At 37.4% G+C, this 14,192-nt stretch overlaps 1 protein-coding gene across 1 annotated transcript; it reads right to left on the bottom strand.

Moving 5' to 3' along the window:
* Positions 1-316: 316 nt before the first annotated feature.
* Positions 317-13,961, bottom strand: LOC147562783 (histone-lysine N-methyltransferase, H3 lysine-9 specific SUVH4-like). The gene is made up of 16 exons (XM_086672920.1): positions 13,112-13,961; positions 12,519-12,653; positions 11,753-11,794; positions 9,597-9,651; positions 9,309-9,418; positions 8,927-9,106; positions 7,857-7,955; positions 5,947-6,045; positions 4,443-4,492; positions 4,250-4,338; positions 3,222-3,381; positions 1,750-1,855; positions 1,460-1,642; positions 1,081-1,317; positions 734-847; positions 317-652 (listed from the first exon to the last, which is right to left on the bottom strand). The coding sequence occupies exons 1-15, from the start codon at positions 13,541-13,543 to the stop codon at positions 734-736; spliced, it is 2,091 nt and encodes a 696-aa protein (XP_086529046.1). The 5' UTR covers positions 13,544-13,961; the 3' UTR covers positions 317-652.
* Positions 13,962-14,192: the final 231 nt, after the last annotated feature.

The raw sequence follows: 14,192 nt of genomic DNA, 5'->3' as shown, positions 1-14,192 counted from the left end.
GGAGAAGACAGAGAGAGGTGAGGTGGGGAGAGAGAGGTGAGGTGGAGAGAGAGTGAGGTGGAGAGAGAGTGAAGTGGAGGGAGGTGAGGTGGAGGGTTTTTTATTTTTATTTTTCCCTATAACTTACAAAATAAAATTGTCAAACAAAATTGACCAAATTTTGACTAAGGCTTCACACTCCGGAAACTATTTTACTTTCCCCAAAGCGCTGGCCATAAAAAACTCTTCAACATCAAGATTTTGTTCTGAGTTTGATGTTTATTCCCTCTAGCCAAAGTGATCTTTCACCCAAGTACGTTAAATAGAAATAGAATAATTGAGGAAGTCAAAGGAGTTCATTTAAATTTCACTTGAATCCAGGTTTTGAGACTATACTAAGATAAAAATTACCTAGGATCTAGTAATGGAGGAGTTCAAACAACAAGGTTCATTAGCATCTCATACTATGCAGAACACATTTCTGCTACTATTCAAGTAAAATAGAACCCAACGGTGTACCAATGGACATCAGACTACATTCTTTTTTCATTTATACACAACAATGCCACCAAAGGTTCCATAAACCCTTCCACCCATGGACTATCAGTGTTCTTTTCTTAGAGACAAAATTCTATACCATTTGGTCAACGGACCCCTCCTTCCACTCTTCTACCTGACAAGAATGAGGAGCAAAACATAAATTCATAGATGGAGAGACTCACTATTGGGAGGGAGAAGGCTGATCGTTCATTACCTAATATAAACGTCTACGACAGCCAGCTGCACCACAGTAGCATGGCATCCTTTTAATATTTCCATCGGGACCCATCACACTATCTAGAGCATACCCGTAATCATATGTAAGCTCCTGCGTTTACCAGCATCAACAACAGTTCATTACTGTTAGAAGAAAGTTCTCGACCTGAATGTCTTTTATACTTCATGAACACCATACTCAACCCATAAGATTATGCATTCCCAGGATACCACCATTTAGATTCCAAACTCAAATCCGATTTTATATGTGGAGCCTAGGGAATGCAGGAAATGCTAGTCAAGTTTAAACAATTAAAAAAGGTAACAATAGAACCAGAGTGTCACCTGCATAGGAGGTATGTTATCTGCAGCGAAGAGCATGACACGGGCAAGCTTGATATTGTGATGGGAGCTCAAAACACATTGCACGAACAAATTTGGCTCGCAACTGTGATTAAAGAATCTCGCGATGTTACCAATTGAGCCTGCATCTATACAGAACTCGGGGGCATTTTCCAACTTCTTGTCATCAATCTCATCGAGATGAGCCTGAGAAGGTATTGCGACATCTTCTAATCGCCTCTGTTAAGAGAATATATCAGAGATTAATAACTGAAGCCGCTGAAGTAAATCAGAAAGTAAGCAGTTCACACAATCCACAAAAACCCAAAAAAACTTAGAACATAGTAAACAATCAAAAGTAGTTTAGTGTCAATACAAATACCTCTCTTCCATCAAGGCCCTTCATCGTCTGCAAACAATCAATGTCGAAAATGTAGTTGTTGTCAGAAATACTATCTAGATCATCAGTCCTCATGAGCATCCCTACGTATTCACAGACAGGTGCGCCAGAAGGAATATAATCCCAAGACCTTACAGCCCAGCCCTTTTTGGGTGTACGAAACACCTGTAAGGTATGATACAACATATTACATATGACACCATTCACAAAACTAGCAGCAGCAAGGATACTTCGTAAGCATAAATTCATTTGAATCAATATGATTACTCAACCTCAAATCGATATTTTAGCCCACGCTGAGATGTTCGGTTTATGCAACTGGGCCCGCAGCCACAGTTTGGCCCACATTCGAACACAACTGACTTGGCATTAACTAATCTGGGATAAGAAAGGAAGAGTGTGTAAGATCACGCGAACAAAGGTGAGGAAGAGAAAACATATTCTACATACTAAGATAATTTTTCACATAATGCCAATGTAAACCGTGAACCTAATATTACATGTTTCTCCCTTATCCTTGCACCATTTTATAGACCTGAAATGTCATTTTCTTGTTTTGCGGAAGGTTGAGTATGTTTCTGGACAAGTAAACTTGCAGATGATACTGCTTTTCTCTTTGAATGTATCTTTTATTTTCAGGATGTTCCATAATTCTCATGCTCATGTGCGGCTGTCTCAACTTAAGAAATGTGTTGCTTATCCACGTGCCCATGAGACTATAATCTCTAAACAACACACAAGGATCACACGATTTAATCATAAACCCCAGCAATTAGTACTAGTAACAAGAAGACCTAGAGATACAGGTACCACAACTTCTTGCTCCGGGAAGTTCACATGGACATAAAACGAAATGTTAGATAGCATCGACGGTATTAAATCGATGTTTTAAAAGGTATTTTTATGCCTCGATGCGATTTTCTTTGACAATGTGACGCGGTGCCTCAAGGCGGTAAAGAGGCGTAGCTTCAATCTCATATATTTTAATATAGTTAAAGTATTTTATTCTATTAATAATATATTTTATTGAATTCGTTTGTAGTACTACAGAAAATTAACTTTTATTAGTAAGATCTACTCTTTTGACTACCTCTAGAAGTTAAAGAAAAATAAAGGAAGTTACTACAACACCGAGGCGTAAGTTCTGATGCGGTACACCTATATATTACCTCAAGGTGTACACCTAGATGCCCATCTTATGCGCCTTTTTAAACATTTCGTGAAATAAAGTTTAAAGTCGGCAAAAGTGTATGAATGTATGGTTCGAGGTGATTCCATAGAGTTCTGTCGTGAGGAGTACTATCTGAGGAAGAAAACAATGCATACTTGTGAGGCATACAACTCAAGGTGTGAGAGGCGTATGCCTCACATTATTGGGATTTAAATTTACTACTTAAGTTTTAAGAGAATATGAACACTACTAGGTTTAAATTTTACAAAACAAAACAGTAAGTTGAAGACATTTGTATTAGTTTTCTTATGAGTTACTTCTTTTATGACTTCGAGTTTATGCAACATTATGAACAATTTGTTTGTTAGACACATAAAATTTAATATGATAGTCTCAAACTAGAGACCATTTCATTATTCTTTTTAATATTGATGTATGCCTTTTCACTGGAACCATCTTGAGGCGAAAAACCATTTTTTTCGGACCGTCGATTTGAAGTACAAAAACATTCTCAAATGTGGCGTTTATGTAGTAATGTATGTTAAAGAAATAGAGAAACAATGCAACTCTCACCTGCCACCATCTCTACGCACATATGGAAAATCACATCCATTTAGTCTTGCACAAGCACAAATACTAGGATCGGTACAGGTCCCTTGGCATCCGCAACCAGTAGCAGTTATGGGGTGCTTCACGCTTTCCGCAACTTTGTTAGACTTGACATAAGTATATCCTGTCCATTTAGAATAACCAATCAAAGTATTATTGAGTGCTGCAAACAGGTTGCTGAAATTTCATGCTAATCCAAGCCATAGAATATTTGCAGTGATTAGTATTTTAGTAGTGTTAGGTTTGACACTGCGAGTCAGGTAATGCATTGTGTTTCATCTTATTGGTTGATTGTGTTGTTTCCTTTGGTTATTTCCTATGCTCTAGGATGCCTTTTTTGCAAATCTTTTTGTTCATAAAATGCACAAAAAGACTAAAATTTCTCTATTTGTAGGAGTCGAGCATGGATCTTGTAGACTCCACATAGAGGTAATCTGGGAGCAGATTTTTCACTTTCTTAAGACAATCTCTAGATCCAGGACTTCCCTATTTTAAGAGACTAAGACTTTGCATATGAAAGAATTGGAGCCAATTCTAAATCGGAAACTGCAGAAGTCCAAAAAATTTCAACTTACGATCCTTAACGCACAATACATGTTCACAAATGTTTCTAGGAGAAGGCTTTGAAGTTTTGAGAATAACAGAACGTTTGTATACACACAGGAAAGACCAAATAGCAAGACAAGGCCCGATGTTTGGCTCCTCACTAAAAATAAGAGTAAAACATGAAACCTTTTATCCAGGAAGAAACTGAGACATTATTGATGAATCTCAAACAGACAAGCAACGGGTACTAAAGAGGTAAAGATATCCAGGAAGAAACTGAGACATTATGAATCTCAAACAGACAAGCAACGGGTACTAAAGAGGTAAAGAGGCCTTTTCGGTGGTCAATATATTGGAAAATCCAATATAAAAAGATGTCATCTCAAAGAGCTCTAAAATAAGAACCTCCAACTGGAATTACAATGTAATCAGATAGATGAACTTGCCTGTGGGTGCAACTGGAGGATCATCAACCAAATTTGTGGCTGGAATTGGAACATCTTCTTGACCTTCACTGATGTCCTTTGATACCAACCTTCATACAAAAAGTGATCAGATCAGCTTCATGTTAAACCATGCTGTTGAAAATAAAGACCTGACATATCATGATATCAACTAGGCAATAAACTCGTGTCATACCCACGTAATTCTGAAATAGATGTGGGTGCATGCGCTCGAGCGAATTGAACCTGTCAATACTTTTGTTATGTACTAGTCAAAATTAACAATGGATCAGAAAGTTGCTTTTGAGAAAGAGAAAAAGTGGGTGATAATCAATTTTAGTGAACTCATTTCAGTATAACCTACTTGCAATGATTATCAACTAGTGAAAGCTACAATTATTAGCAAATTAAAACTACAACTAAGAACTACACAAGTTGACCCTGTATGCTTGAAGAAAAAACACATAACAGTTGGATTTCCAGATAAGGCCCAATAAACGAAATAAGACCCGCCTTTCTCGATTTAAGAGACTTGACAAATTTTACTCAAAAACCAAACAAATTTTACGGTGTCAACCTCGTAGCGGAAGCGAACACATTTTGACATACATAATTACATCGTTCCTTGTTGAGTACATAACCATAGAAAGAATTTGTTAAAATGCAGAAAGAAAAAGAATGTCCTGATGGCAAAGTATTTGCTTATTTGAAAAACAAAAACAAATTAGTACTAAAAATGAAAAAGATAAGACTACCTAATTCTAAAACAATTGAACAGAACAAACTTTGTCTGGGGGAGTTTGAGCCTCTAGTAGAAATGCTAACAAAAAATTCCCTCAAACTGTCAAACATTAATAGTCATAATTGCTTAACCAGTATTGTTGGTAATAATGGGATTGACCTTAGGGGCGACGACTTTACCACTAGGTTATTGTGATTCTCTTATCCCTCTTCTAGCACAGTTGTTTCTTGTTAAACCCTCTGATTGATTACGGTAATGTATGTGTTCCCCAGAATTACTGAGTCTCCTGGCTAATTTCGTAGCAAGACGTCGCTCTTATCAAGGACTCGTTACTTTTCTGGAAGCTACTAATAAATCACTTCTATCCAGGATAAAACGTAGCGTTAAAGAGAAAGATAGTTAAAGTAAACAGACTCATGTTCATTCAATTAATAACTTGGTTTCTCGAAAAAGGATATAAAACTATACTTGTAGATTTATGGAGGAGAAATCAACTATCAAGAAACGCTTTCAGACTAGGAAATCGTGTCAAGTTAATACTTATTGCAGTTAGTGCTTCAACTAGTAAGAATAATAATGCTAAAAAAAATCGAATGGACTTCGTAGAAGTCCCGTAGTGAGAATCCTAATTCCTATCTACTAGGCTCAATCCTCCTCTACCCATGGTTGTACCATGATGTGTGCCATATTACCTAATTTTGACATTCTTCTCAAGATATGCATCAGCATTTGCTTAAATTGGGTCAATGAAGGATGGAACCATACCATACAAAAAAAAACATAATCTAGAAAACTGCAACTATATTATTGACAATGACAGGATAGAACTATGACAAGGGTACCTTGAAAGCAATTAGGTAAAAAAGCAGTTAGAGGTGTATCTTGTACATAATCTGATGCAAAATAGAACAGGGAAATATTTAATAAAACTTAAATTTGTATTAATCTGATATAAGACCTGTGTGGTGGTCAAAGGAGGTTGCCCTTCAAGTCGTTTTAGGCGAAACTTAAAAACACTGAATCCAGAAACACCTGTCTCTGCCCAATACTGAACAACCTGCAAATATTGGATTATAAAATTAAATCCAACTCGTAGCGGTCTAGACATTGACGACAATAATGAAACATTACAACATTATGTACAGATGAACAAAACATAATAAATATGCAATCTGAAGAAGGTACTTAGTCCAAAGTTCCAATCCAAATATAGCGTGATATTAGGCGAAACTAATGAACAATGCTCTTCAGAGTGATTTTAGCAGTTCAAAAAAGAACATTACGTCTATCACTAAACGGCAATGGATGACGTGTGCACATTTTATGTGCAAGATTTTGTGAGTGGCTTAATAGATTTAAATAGGATCCAATTTTACCACCATCGTATGACGGCAATAGTTATCGCTTAGGGGGTGTTGCCAATACATAAGCAAATTTGTTGACACTGAACCACCATCTTGAAGACTGAAAATCAAGATACCAGTCGATGTGTATCCTAAGAAAGTTCAGTAATTAATTTTCAGCGAAGCCATCTTTGGTTGTAAGCCAATTTAAGGGACTGGTCCAATGTTACCCGGTACGCAGGTCGCTCCGCTACGTGGTACGGGTACGAGTTACGCTGCCATTGAATATCGGGTACGCTAGGGGTACGCCATTCTCAACTGCAGTACATTTTGGACTATTTTCCTAGACAATATATACCCTTTATCACTTTATGATGCATTTATAATAGACAAGCGTACTCTAATAAATCCTATCTCCATAAAAGTTACAATCTAACAACTTAATTAAAAAAAATTCTTGTAGTTAACTACCCAACTAGTCAAGTTTATAGATTTTTACAAAGACTTCGGTTTAATTAAGATTAAACATCTCAATACGCTAATATTGCAGTACTGGATCGCAACCCATCCGGAAAAGGTACGGGGAATCGGGTACGCGGTAGGCGGGAAGGGGGGGGTGGTGGTATCTGGTCACTAGTGCTAGATACTTAGATAGAAATGGGGCAAATAGAGAACACAAGGGATGGAGATCCCTTAACACATAATGAAGAAATCTGGAACTCCTGATCAATCAAAAGATGAATAAATGTTAACATTCAATTACGTAATCAAAGGGTCCGATGCTGCTCTAAAAAAACTAATTTATTTTTATGGTGGCCCGACTCTCTAATTTCATGTTTTCCTGGGTGACCACAAGCAGCATCGGTACATGATAATTCAATAAACATCTTTTTTCCTAAGACATTATTATGCTGTTCACTTGTTGAACGAAATTTCGTTTGTATAATGTATATTTGATAACCATAACTTTTAACAAGGCTATATATGTATGTTATATCCATAGTTGCTACATCCCACTAAATCCGTACTCCTAAACACCAACCAACAAATCAATGGCCAAAAACTTAGCTTTTAATCCACTTGAGCCACTCACAAGGACTACACTGACATATGTCTATAACTGAATAAGGAAAACTGAACCATGAAATTTTTATTTCTCCAGTATGGACTATAGAGACGGTTTCTGTGTTGGTTATCCAGTTAAAGAAGCGATCAAATTGATTTATTAGAGGCTTTGAGCATACAAAATGTAACGCATACAATGAGCAAGACCAAATCATAGCCCAGTAAAATAATATGCTTTGGTGATCCATGTAAGAACTAAGAATGCAAAATCTTGGAAACTTATCTTCCTCCTAACGTAAGTATTTTCTGAAGTACATAACTCACGATAAGATGTCCGGTTTTAATTCAGCAAAAGCTCAAAAAGACTAGAATGATCCACAAAACAGATTGTATGCTACATGACATTACTTCAGAAAATGATAGATGTCTCAGTTTGAAGATAAATTCTGCTTAAACTCACCTTGTAAAGGCCATCATAGGTGTAAACCCTGCCGCAGTAACTACTTGCACAATCATGTCCCCGAATCACTCTTACTGGCACACATTGCTCGGCATTGTGCTATCAACGGATAACAAGGATATACATATAGAAGGAAGAGAAACGATCATTTCAATTCAACTAATTGTAAATATTAAATTATAAGCGCAATAACCTTGCCTCGTAATTTGTTCATAAAAAACTTCTCCTTGTAATTTTTCCACACTCTATACCCACTCCTCGATTTGTTATTAGCTATAATAGTATAACTGTACAATGGTCAAGAAGCTCGGAGCAGATAAAAGCTGCTTTTGAGCTAAATCAAGTGTGTGCAACAGTTTAAACCTAGGTATCTGAAGATGTCTTGGCTTGTATTACACTCTTACTAGGCATCACTTAATAACTTTTACATTGTATGTACCAAACTGGGATCTTTGTTTCAAAGATTTTACTAGTACTTGGGATATTTTAGTAAAAATACTTTGATCTGATCAGATATTGCTAGAATTTGTTTTTATGTGCTTCCTCATGGGTCAATACTCCTCTTTTCAATATGTTCCATGACTGCTTGAAAACTAGGACTGCAGGAGATAATTGTATTGATATTAACGTCTTCCATTCATGTAATAGGAAAAATCATTAACAACATGCACCACATACTTAACAAAGCTTTAAACATATATTAAACAAACAAAAGGAAGATTTACCAACATTAACAATAACACTGTAACAATAACACAGGTAACAAGTAGACCTTATTTACATGCAAGTATGCAACACTAGTAGTACAAATCGACTAGCTGACACTATAAATACTTACGATTGCTATTACGAAACAATATGGAAAATCGAAAAAGAAACAAGCAAGTTGAAGAAAAGCTCATAAAATAAAACTCATCTAACCAGTTTAATTAGTTAAACAACAATCTTCTCAGATCAAAATATTTAAACCACGGTACAAACTGAAATCATCAGATAACATGTGATCAGGGACCATGAACAATAGGAAAGAAAACTTAAAGAAAAAATAATTGGTGTACTAAAGTATGCACCTTAAGTGCCAAATTACCGCGGAGCATCACTTGATCCTTATTCTGACGCTTATTTCCATTCATATTATTGCCACCTTCACCAGTATAAACAACATCCTCTGAATTATCAACATCATCTTCGTACTGCCCTGATAACACAATTGACACCGCAAGAGGAAAAGTATAGCCTTTGTACTCCTCCTGCTTAATTTATCAGACATACAACATAAATTAGTTGCTTGAGTTCTTTAATTTAGGAACAAGAAACAGAGGCACGTTAAAACTGTAACCATAAAAAGATCAAGAGAGAAAAATGCTATAATCACCAACCAACCCCCACTACCGCTACACACAACAAACAGAAAAACAAACAAAGAAATTGCTCAAACAAAATATGAATCACCAATTCTCCGTAGATAGGTCCCATGAAATCAATTCCTTTCAGCCAATGACCATGAAAACCTAGAACCACCATTTCAGCTCGTGAATAGAATTGATGCCCGACATCAATACCTGTGACCATAAGAAGCATGTCAATACCACTTCCTTTCATCTTTTCTCAATTTGTACTGTGTTACTTGAACATCCAAACAACATAAACCACGCAAAACTATGTTCATATCTGATATATAGAAAACAAAACCAATAAGAGTTACCAATAATCTCAAAAGATACGATAAGAGTAACCAACCCGGGAGATGTCCAAATTTCTTTTCTGGGTACAGAATAGCCTTAGTCTCGGTCATCTGGCAATGGCATGATAAGGAATAAATCAGGAAAGAAACCAATACATCGTATAGTAATAGCCACCTAAAACAAGGTGTTTGAATAATCTGAATCAACCAAAAAAAATTGTTTTTCTACTCTCTTCAGAGCTTCATGACTTGCTACTTGCTCACACGAAATAACTGGAGAAAAACGGATGAGTTATAGATACCTTCATAAAATTCAATTATACATGTCAGTTTCTTCAATTTGACTTTATTATCACCATCCTAAAAATAATTAAGTTGGCGAACATGTGGTTTCTCCCCACTGAATACCCAGGAATGCCTTTGGGTACCCTTATAGATTAAAAACCATGTGGGGTCCTGTGCTAGAAAGAATAAACAAGAAACTTTCAGCCTGGAAAGCTAAGTCTCTCTAGTAGGTAAGTTAGCCCTCAACAACTCTGTTCTACTGTCTATCCCTCTGTACTTTGTGTCTCTGTTTCATGTTCCAGCTCTCATCGGCAAAACCATGGAGATAAAGTGTATGAACTTTCTGTGGGACAACAATTAAGAGGAGAAAAAAATTCCTTGGATGTATTGGAACCAGGTTTGTGAACCTATCTCGAAAGGAGGCTTAGGGATTAGAAACATCGAAGCCTTGAATGAAGTCCAATTGACTAGGTGGTTATGGAGATTCGATGTTGAGAAGGAAATGTTTTGGAAGAAGACAATTGAGGGAAAATATGGTTTGGTAGTTGGCGGCAGATATACTAAGAGACCCACTAAGGCTCACGGAGGCCCTGTATAGAGGGAACTTACAATCACAAACAGAAGTTCCAGAACAGCATGAAGAGGAAAGTAGGAATTGTAGGACTATTCTGTTTTGGCATGATTATTGGACTACTAACATGCCTTTAAAGGTTCAGCATCCCAACCTGTTCAGTCTATCCAGGATGAAGGATGGTCTGGTCTCGGATCATGTCAATCACCAAGGAGAGAATGGTTGGGTACTTGGGATATCCTTAGACGAAATCTAAGCGACTGGGAGATTGAAGACGTGGCATCTATGCTAGATAGAATAAAAAATGTGCAGATTACAGAGGAGAATGATTGTTTCTGCTGGAAGGAAGGAGAAGAGGAAATCTCTGTGAAGAATTTGTGTATCAAGATAGCTCCTGATTTTGAGAACGAAATCACAAACATCTTCAGGGTTTGGAAAGGCAACATCCCGCCAAGGATTAGCTTCGTGTTTTGGGCTGCTTTTCTGGACAGGTTACCAGCGGAGGATATCCTAATCAAAAGGGGGTCTCTTAAGCCCAAGTGTTGCTTATGTTAGTAAGCAGCAGAAATTGCTGGCCGTATGCTCCTACATTTTAATATTTCTAAGGAAGTGTGGAACTTCTTCCTCAAAAGCTTTAACATCAGCTGGTGTACTCCTAACTCGATAAAGATATGCCTTTGGCAATGGGATCAGGTCCTGTTTCCAAAGCAAGGCAAAGATATTTGGGAGATTATTCATCATGCAGTGGTTTGGGCAATCTGGAAGAAAAGGAACAACACGGTTTTCTAAGGAGTGAGGGTTAGAGAATATAGTAGAGCCTGTGAAAGGGATCTATCACTGGAGCAGTGAGAATTCCAAATTGTAGTCTTTCTTTAGACTTTACAGTTTCTTGGGAAGCCTCCTTGGCAACATAGTCTCTCAATCTTTGTTAGGCCGGCAAAAGCCTATTCTGTGAGCTCCAAGGCTTAAAACTTGGTTCTGCAAATCTTTTTCTTTAATATTAATTCAGGTCTTTCAGAAAACCTTGTAATTTAAGATGCTATAAGAACATAAGCCAAGTTCTTTTTTCTTTTCCCAAAAGAGGCAACAAGCCAACTCTACCCCAGATGAAATTATAATTCAATCATAAGCTAGTCAAAGAAATACCTACTTTGGTGGTTCCTGCAACAACTTGGTATCAACGATAGGAACAAATGATGGTCGTTAGAATTCTAACATAATCATTGTCGGACTCAGTATGAACAACTACCAAAGCATTTGTTGTTGTGACTCGTGAGGTGACAAAAATACACAAGTTTATGGAGAAAGAAGCTTCAACAGGATAGTGAACAATAAAGCAGGGCCATGGGAACTTGCCTTTGTTATAGCTTTTAGATCCGGTCGCTTAGCCGTCCCTTTCTGCAAAATTTTGTAGCATTAGAATGAAGGGTAAAAACACGAGTTCTAAGACCTATTTATAATAGATATTTCTAAAAGCAACTCGTCACATATATGTTTGACATACTTCATCATACAAACAGAAAAGAAGAATTGCTAACAATACCCACATATACTCTGTCTTGCTTTCTGATGCTGATGTAGTGGGGCATCTTTTAGGGTTACAAAGATTCCCCACTTTCAGCACTAGAACGATTAAAAAAACATAAAATAACAAAGGTGGCGTTTCCTGAACTCAATTGCCAAAACCTTAAGTAATGAAAATTGTACACATCATGCACCTAAAAATAAGAATCAATGCATGCCTCCATTTAAGTGATGATGTGCATTTTGTTACAAAAGCAGCATCGACGATGCTGATGAGCATATAGCAGTTTTCACCACAGACAAGAGTAGTTGTAGACTTGGATCCATCGTAGACGGGGACTACTTTTCTCCAGTCAGTGCACACTCACCGCAAAGAAGATTGATAACCCCAAAGCACTATGGTTATAGGGATTTTTTTTCCAAAAAAAATAAAATTCTATTAAGCAGCAAGAAAAAATGAAATGACAGCACAAAGGTGTCTAAAATGGAACCATTCCATGGAAACCAAGACAACCCATATGAACAAAAACAGAAAAAGGTACATGCAAGCACGGCCGGATATAAGTTCCAGCATAAATGAAAAGAAGGAAGAAGATACCTTAGATTTGGAATCTTTGGAAGTTTTAGCCCCCTTAGATTTAAAGGCTTTAGGACTTTTAACGTTCTTACGTTTGGAGCCATTGGGAGTGTCAACATCCTTAACCTCGTCCTTCTTGCACCTTTTCTCCTCTTCCTGCGTTGAACATGGTTACGGAATGAAGTAAGCATACATGCTTATTTAAATCATGAGATTACAGGATAAGATGGGTGTTTTGAATGGTTTCGGCTGCTGCTGTTTTCTTACTAAATTGTATAGAGTGTTACGAGTGACTCCCATGCGATTTACTAAGGTGCAGATGGTGCTGCCGCTTCTATCTACTTAGTTTTTTTTTAAGTCAAAAGAACTAATACATCTTCTCTTCCTCTTGGAGGTGTTAAATTAGTATCTTACAGAGGCGTTTAGTGTAGAACTTCCTGTGAGATAGAAACCTATTTTGTTTGTGGCAGATCTTCTGATCTTATACTTGGTACGGGATATGTATTGGTATTTATAGAAATTTGGTGTCAAAACTCAGAAAACATGGAAGAAAGAAAAAACTGCATAATCTATAAATGATGATAGTAGTAAGCACAAAATAGGGTTGTACTAACCTGGATGAAGTAAAGGTAATGTCTATTGAAAATCCTCAAAGTCTCCTTAACCTTTGAATGGTCTGATAAATCATCCTTAACTACCACTTTCTCCAGAGGGAGGGCTACATTTTCCAAATGAACATCCGTTTTAGCCACCGGATCGGAGAAATCTTTTGTTACCGATGAGATATCGATCTTCTTATCTTTTTTCTTCTTAGAACGCGGAGGAAGAGACTTCTGATCAAGAGCATTGTAACTTCTTTTCTGATGGAGGCGATTCTGAAGCCTCGGACTGCATCTCGTTTTCACTGTCTCGACTTTGATTTGTTCGGCGCCATTCGGAGAAGAAGAAGAAGAAGAAATCATATTCTTAATCATCTCTCGATCAAGAGCATTACTCAGACCGCTCAAGAGTTCATTTTCAATACGACGAGGTGATTGGATCTCCATCGCTTCAAAGTTCAGAAATCCATACCAAGGTGAACTTCCCTTTATGATTCCAACACAAAAAAAATAGAAAATCTCTCGATCAGACTACAAATAAAGAGCTACTTCGAACAACTACTCGCAGTCGAGATGATGCTAGTGGAGAAATGGAATCGATCCCTCCTTGAGAAGAAGAAGAAGAAGATCGGAAACATGCAGAGAGAGATAGAGAGAGAGGGCGGGAGCACCGATGACCTATTTTCCCGGTGCCAGACTCTGCACGATCTTCTTCTATCCATTGATTGCATCTTTGAACAAATACATCGATTTTATCTCATTATTACGAAAATACCACTGTTTTGTATACAGGCCGTACAGACAGATCCTCGGTTTGTGTGCGTCAAGATCCTCCTTCAGATTCTCACTCTTATGTGTCTAAGATGGGGATTCGGACGGACTCCAACGTCCGTGGACTTAATTTAGACGGACTCGGGCTGATCGGCCACAAAAATTTAAAGCCCACTATAGACCGTCGGGCTGATCGGGTCTGACACTTAGTCCCTTTCTGGTGCCCGCCCGTGCCCGCGCAGCCTGATGGGGCTTTGGCTGTCACAGACGGGACAGGCTCAGATTTTTTAAAAAAAAACTAATAAAATAATAAAAAGTAATAAAC

This window comes from Eschscholzia californica, unplaced genomic scaffold (genome assembly GCF_041429995.1).
Source record: "Eschscholzia californica isolate CP2 unplaced genomic scaffold, dmEscCali1.0.p SCAF_1, whole genome shotgun sequence".
NCBI lineage: Eukaryota > Viridiplantae > Streptophyta > Magnoliopsida > Ranunculales > Papaveraceae > Eschscholzia > Eschscholzia californica.
This window is presented reverse-complemented; position numbering and strand designations above follow the sequence as displayed.

Coding starts and splice junctions, on each gene's coding strand:
- LOC147562783 (XM_086672920.1), bottom strand. CDS start 13,543: ATGGAGATCCAATCACCTCGTCGTATTGAAAATGAACTCTTGAGCGGT. Junction 4,339..4,442: donor TCTATTTCAGAATTACGTGG/GTATGACACGAG, acceptor TTTTGTATGAAG/GTTGGTATCAAAGGACATCA. Junction 3,382..4,249: donor TCCTCCAGTTGCACCCACAG/GCAAGTTCATCT, acceptor CTAAATGGACAG/GATATACTTATGTCAAGTCT.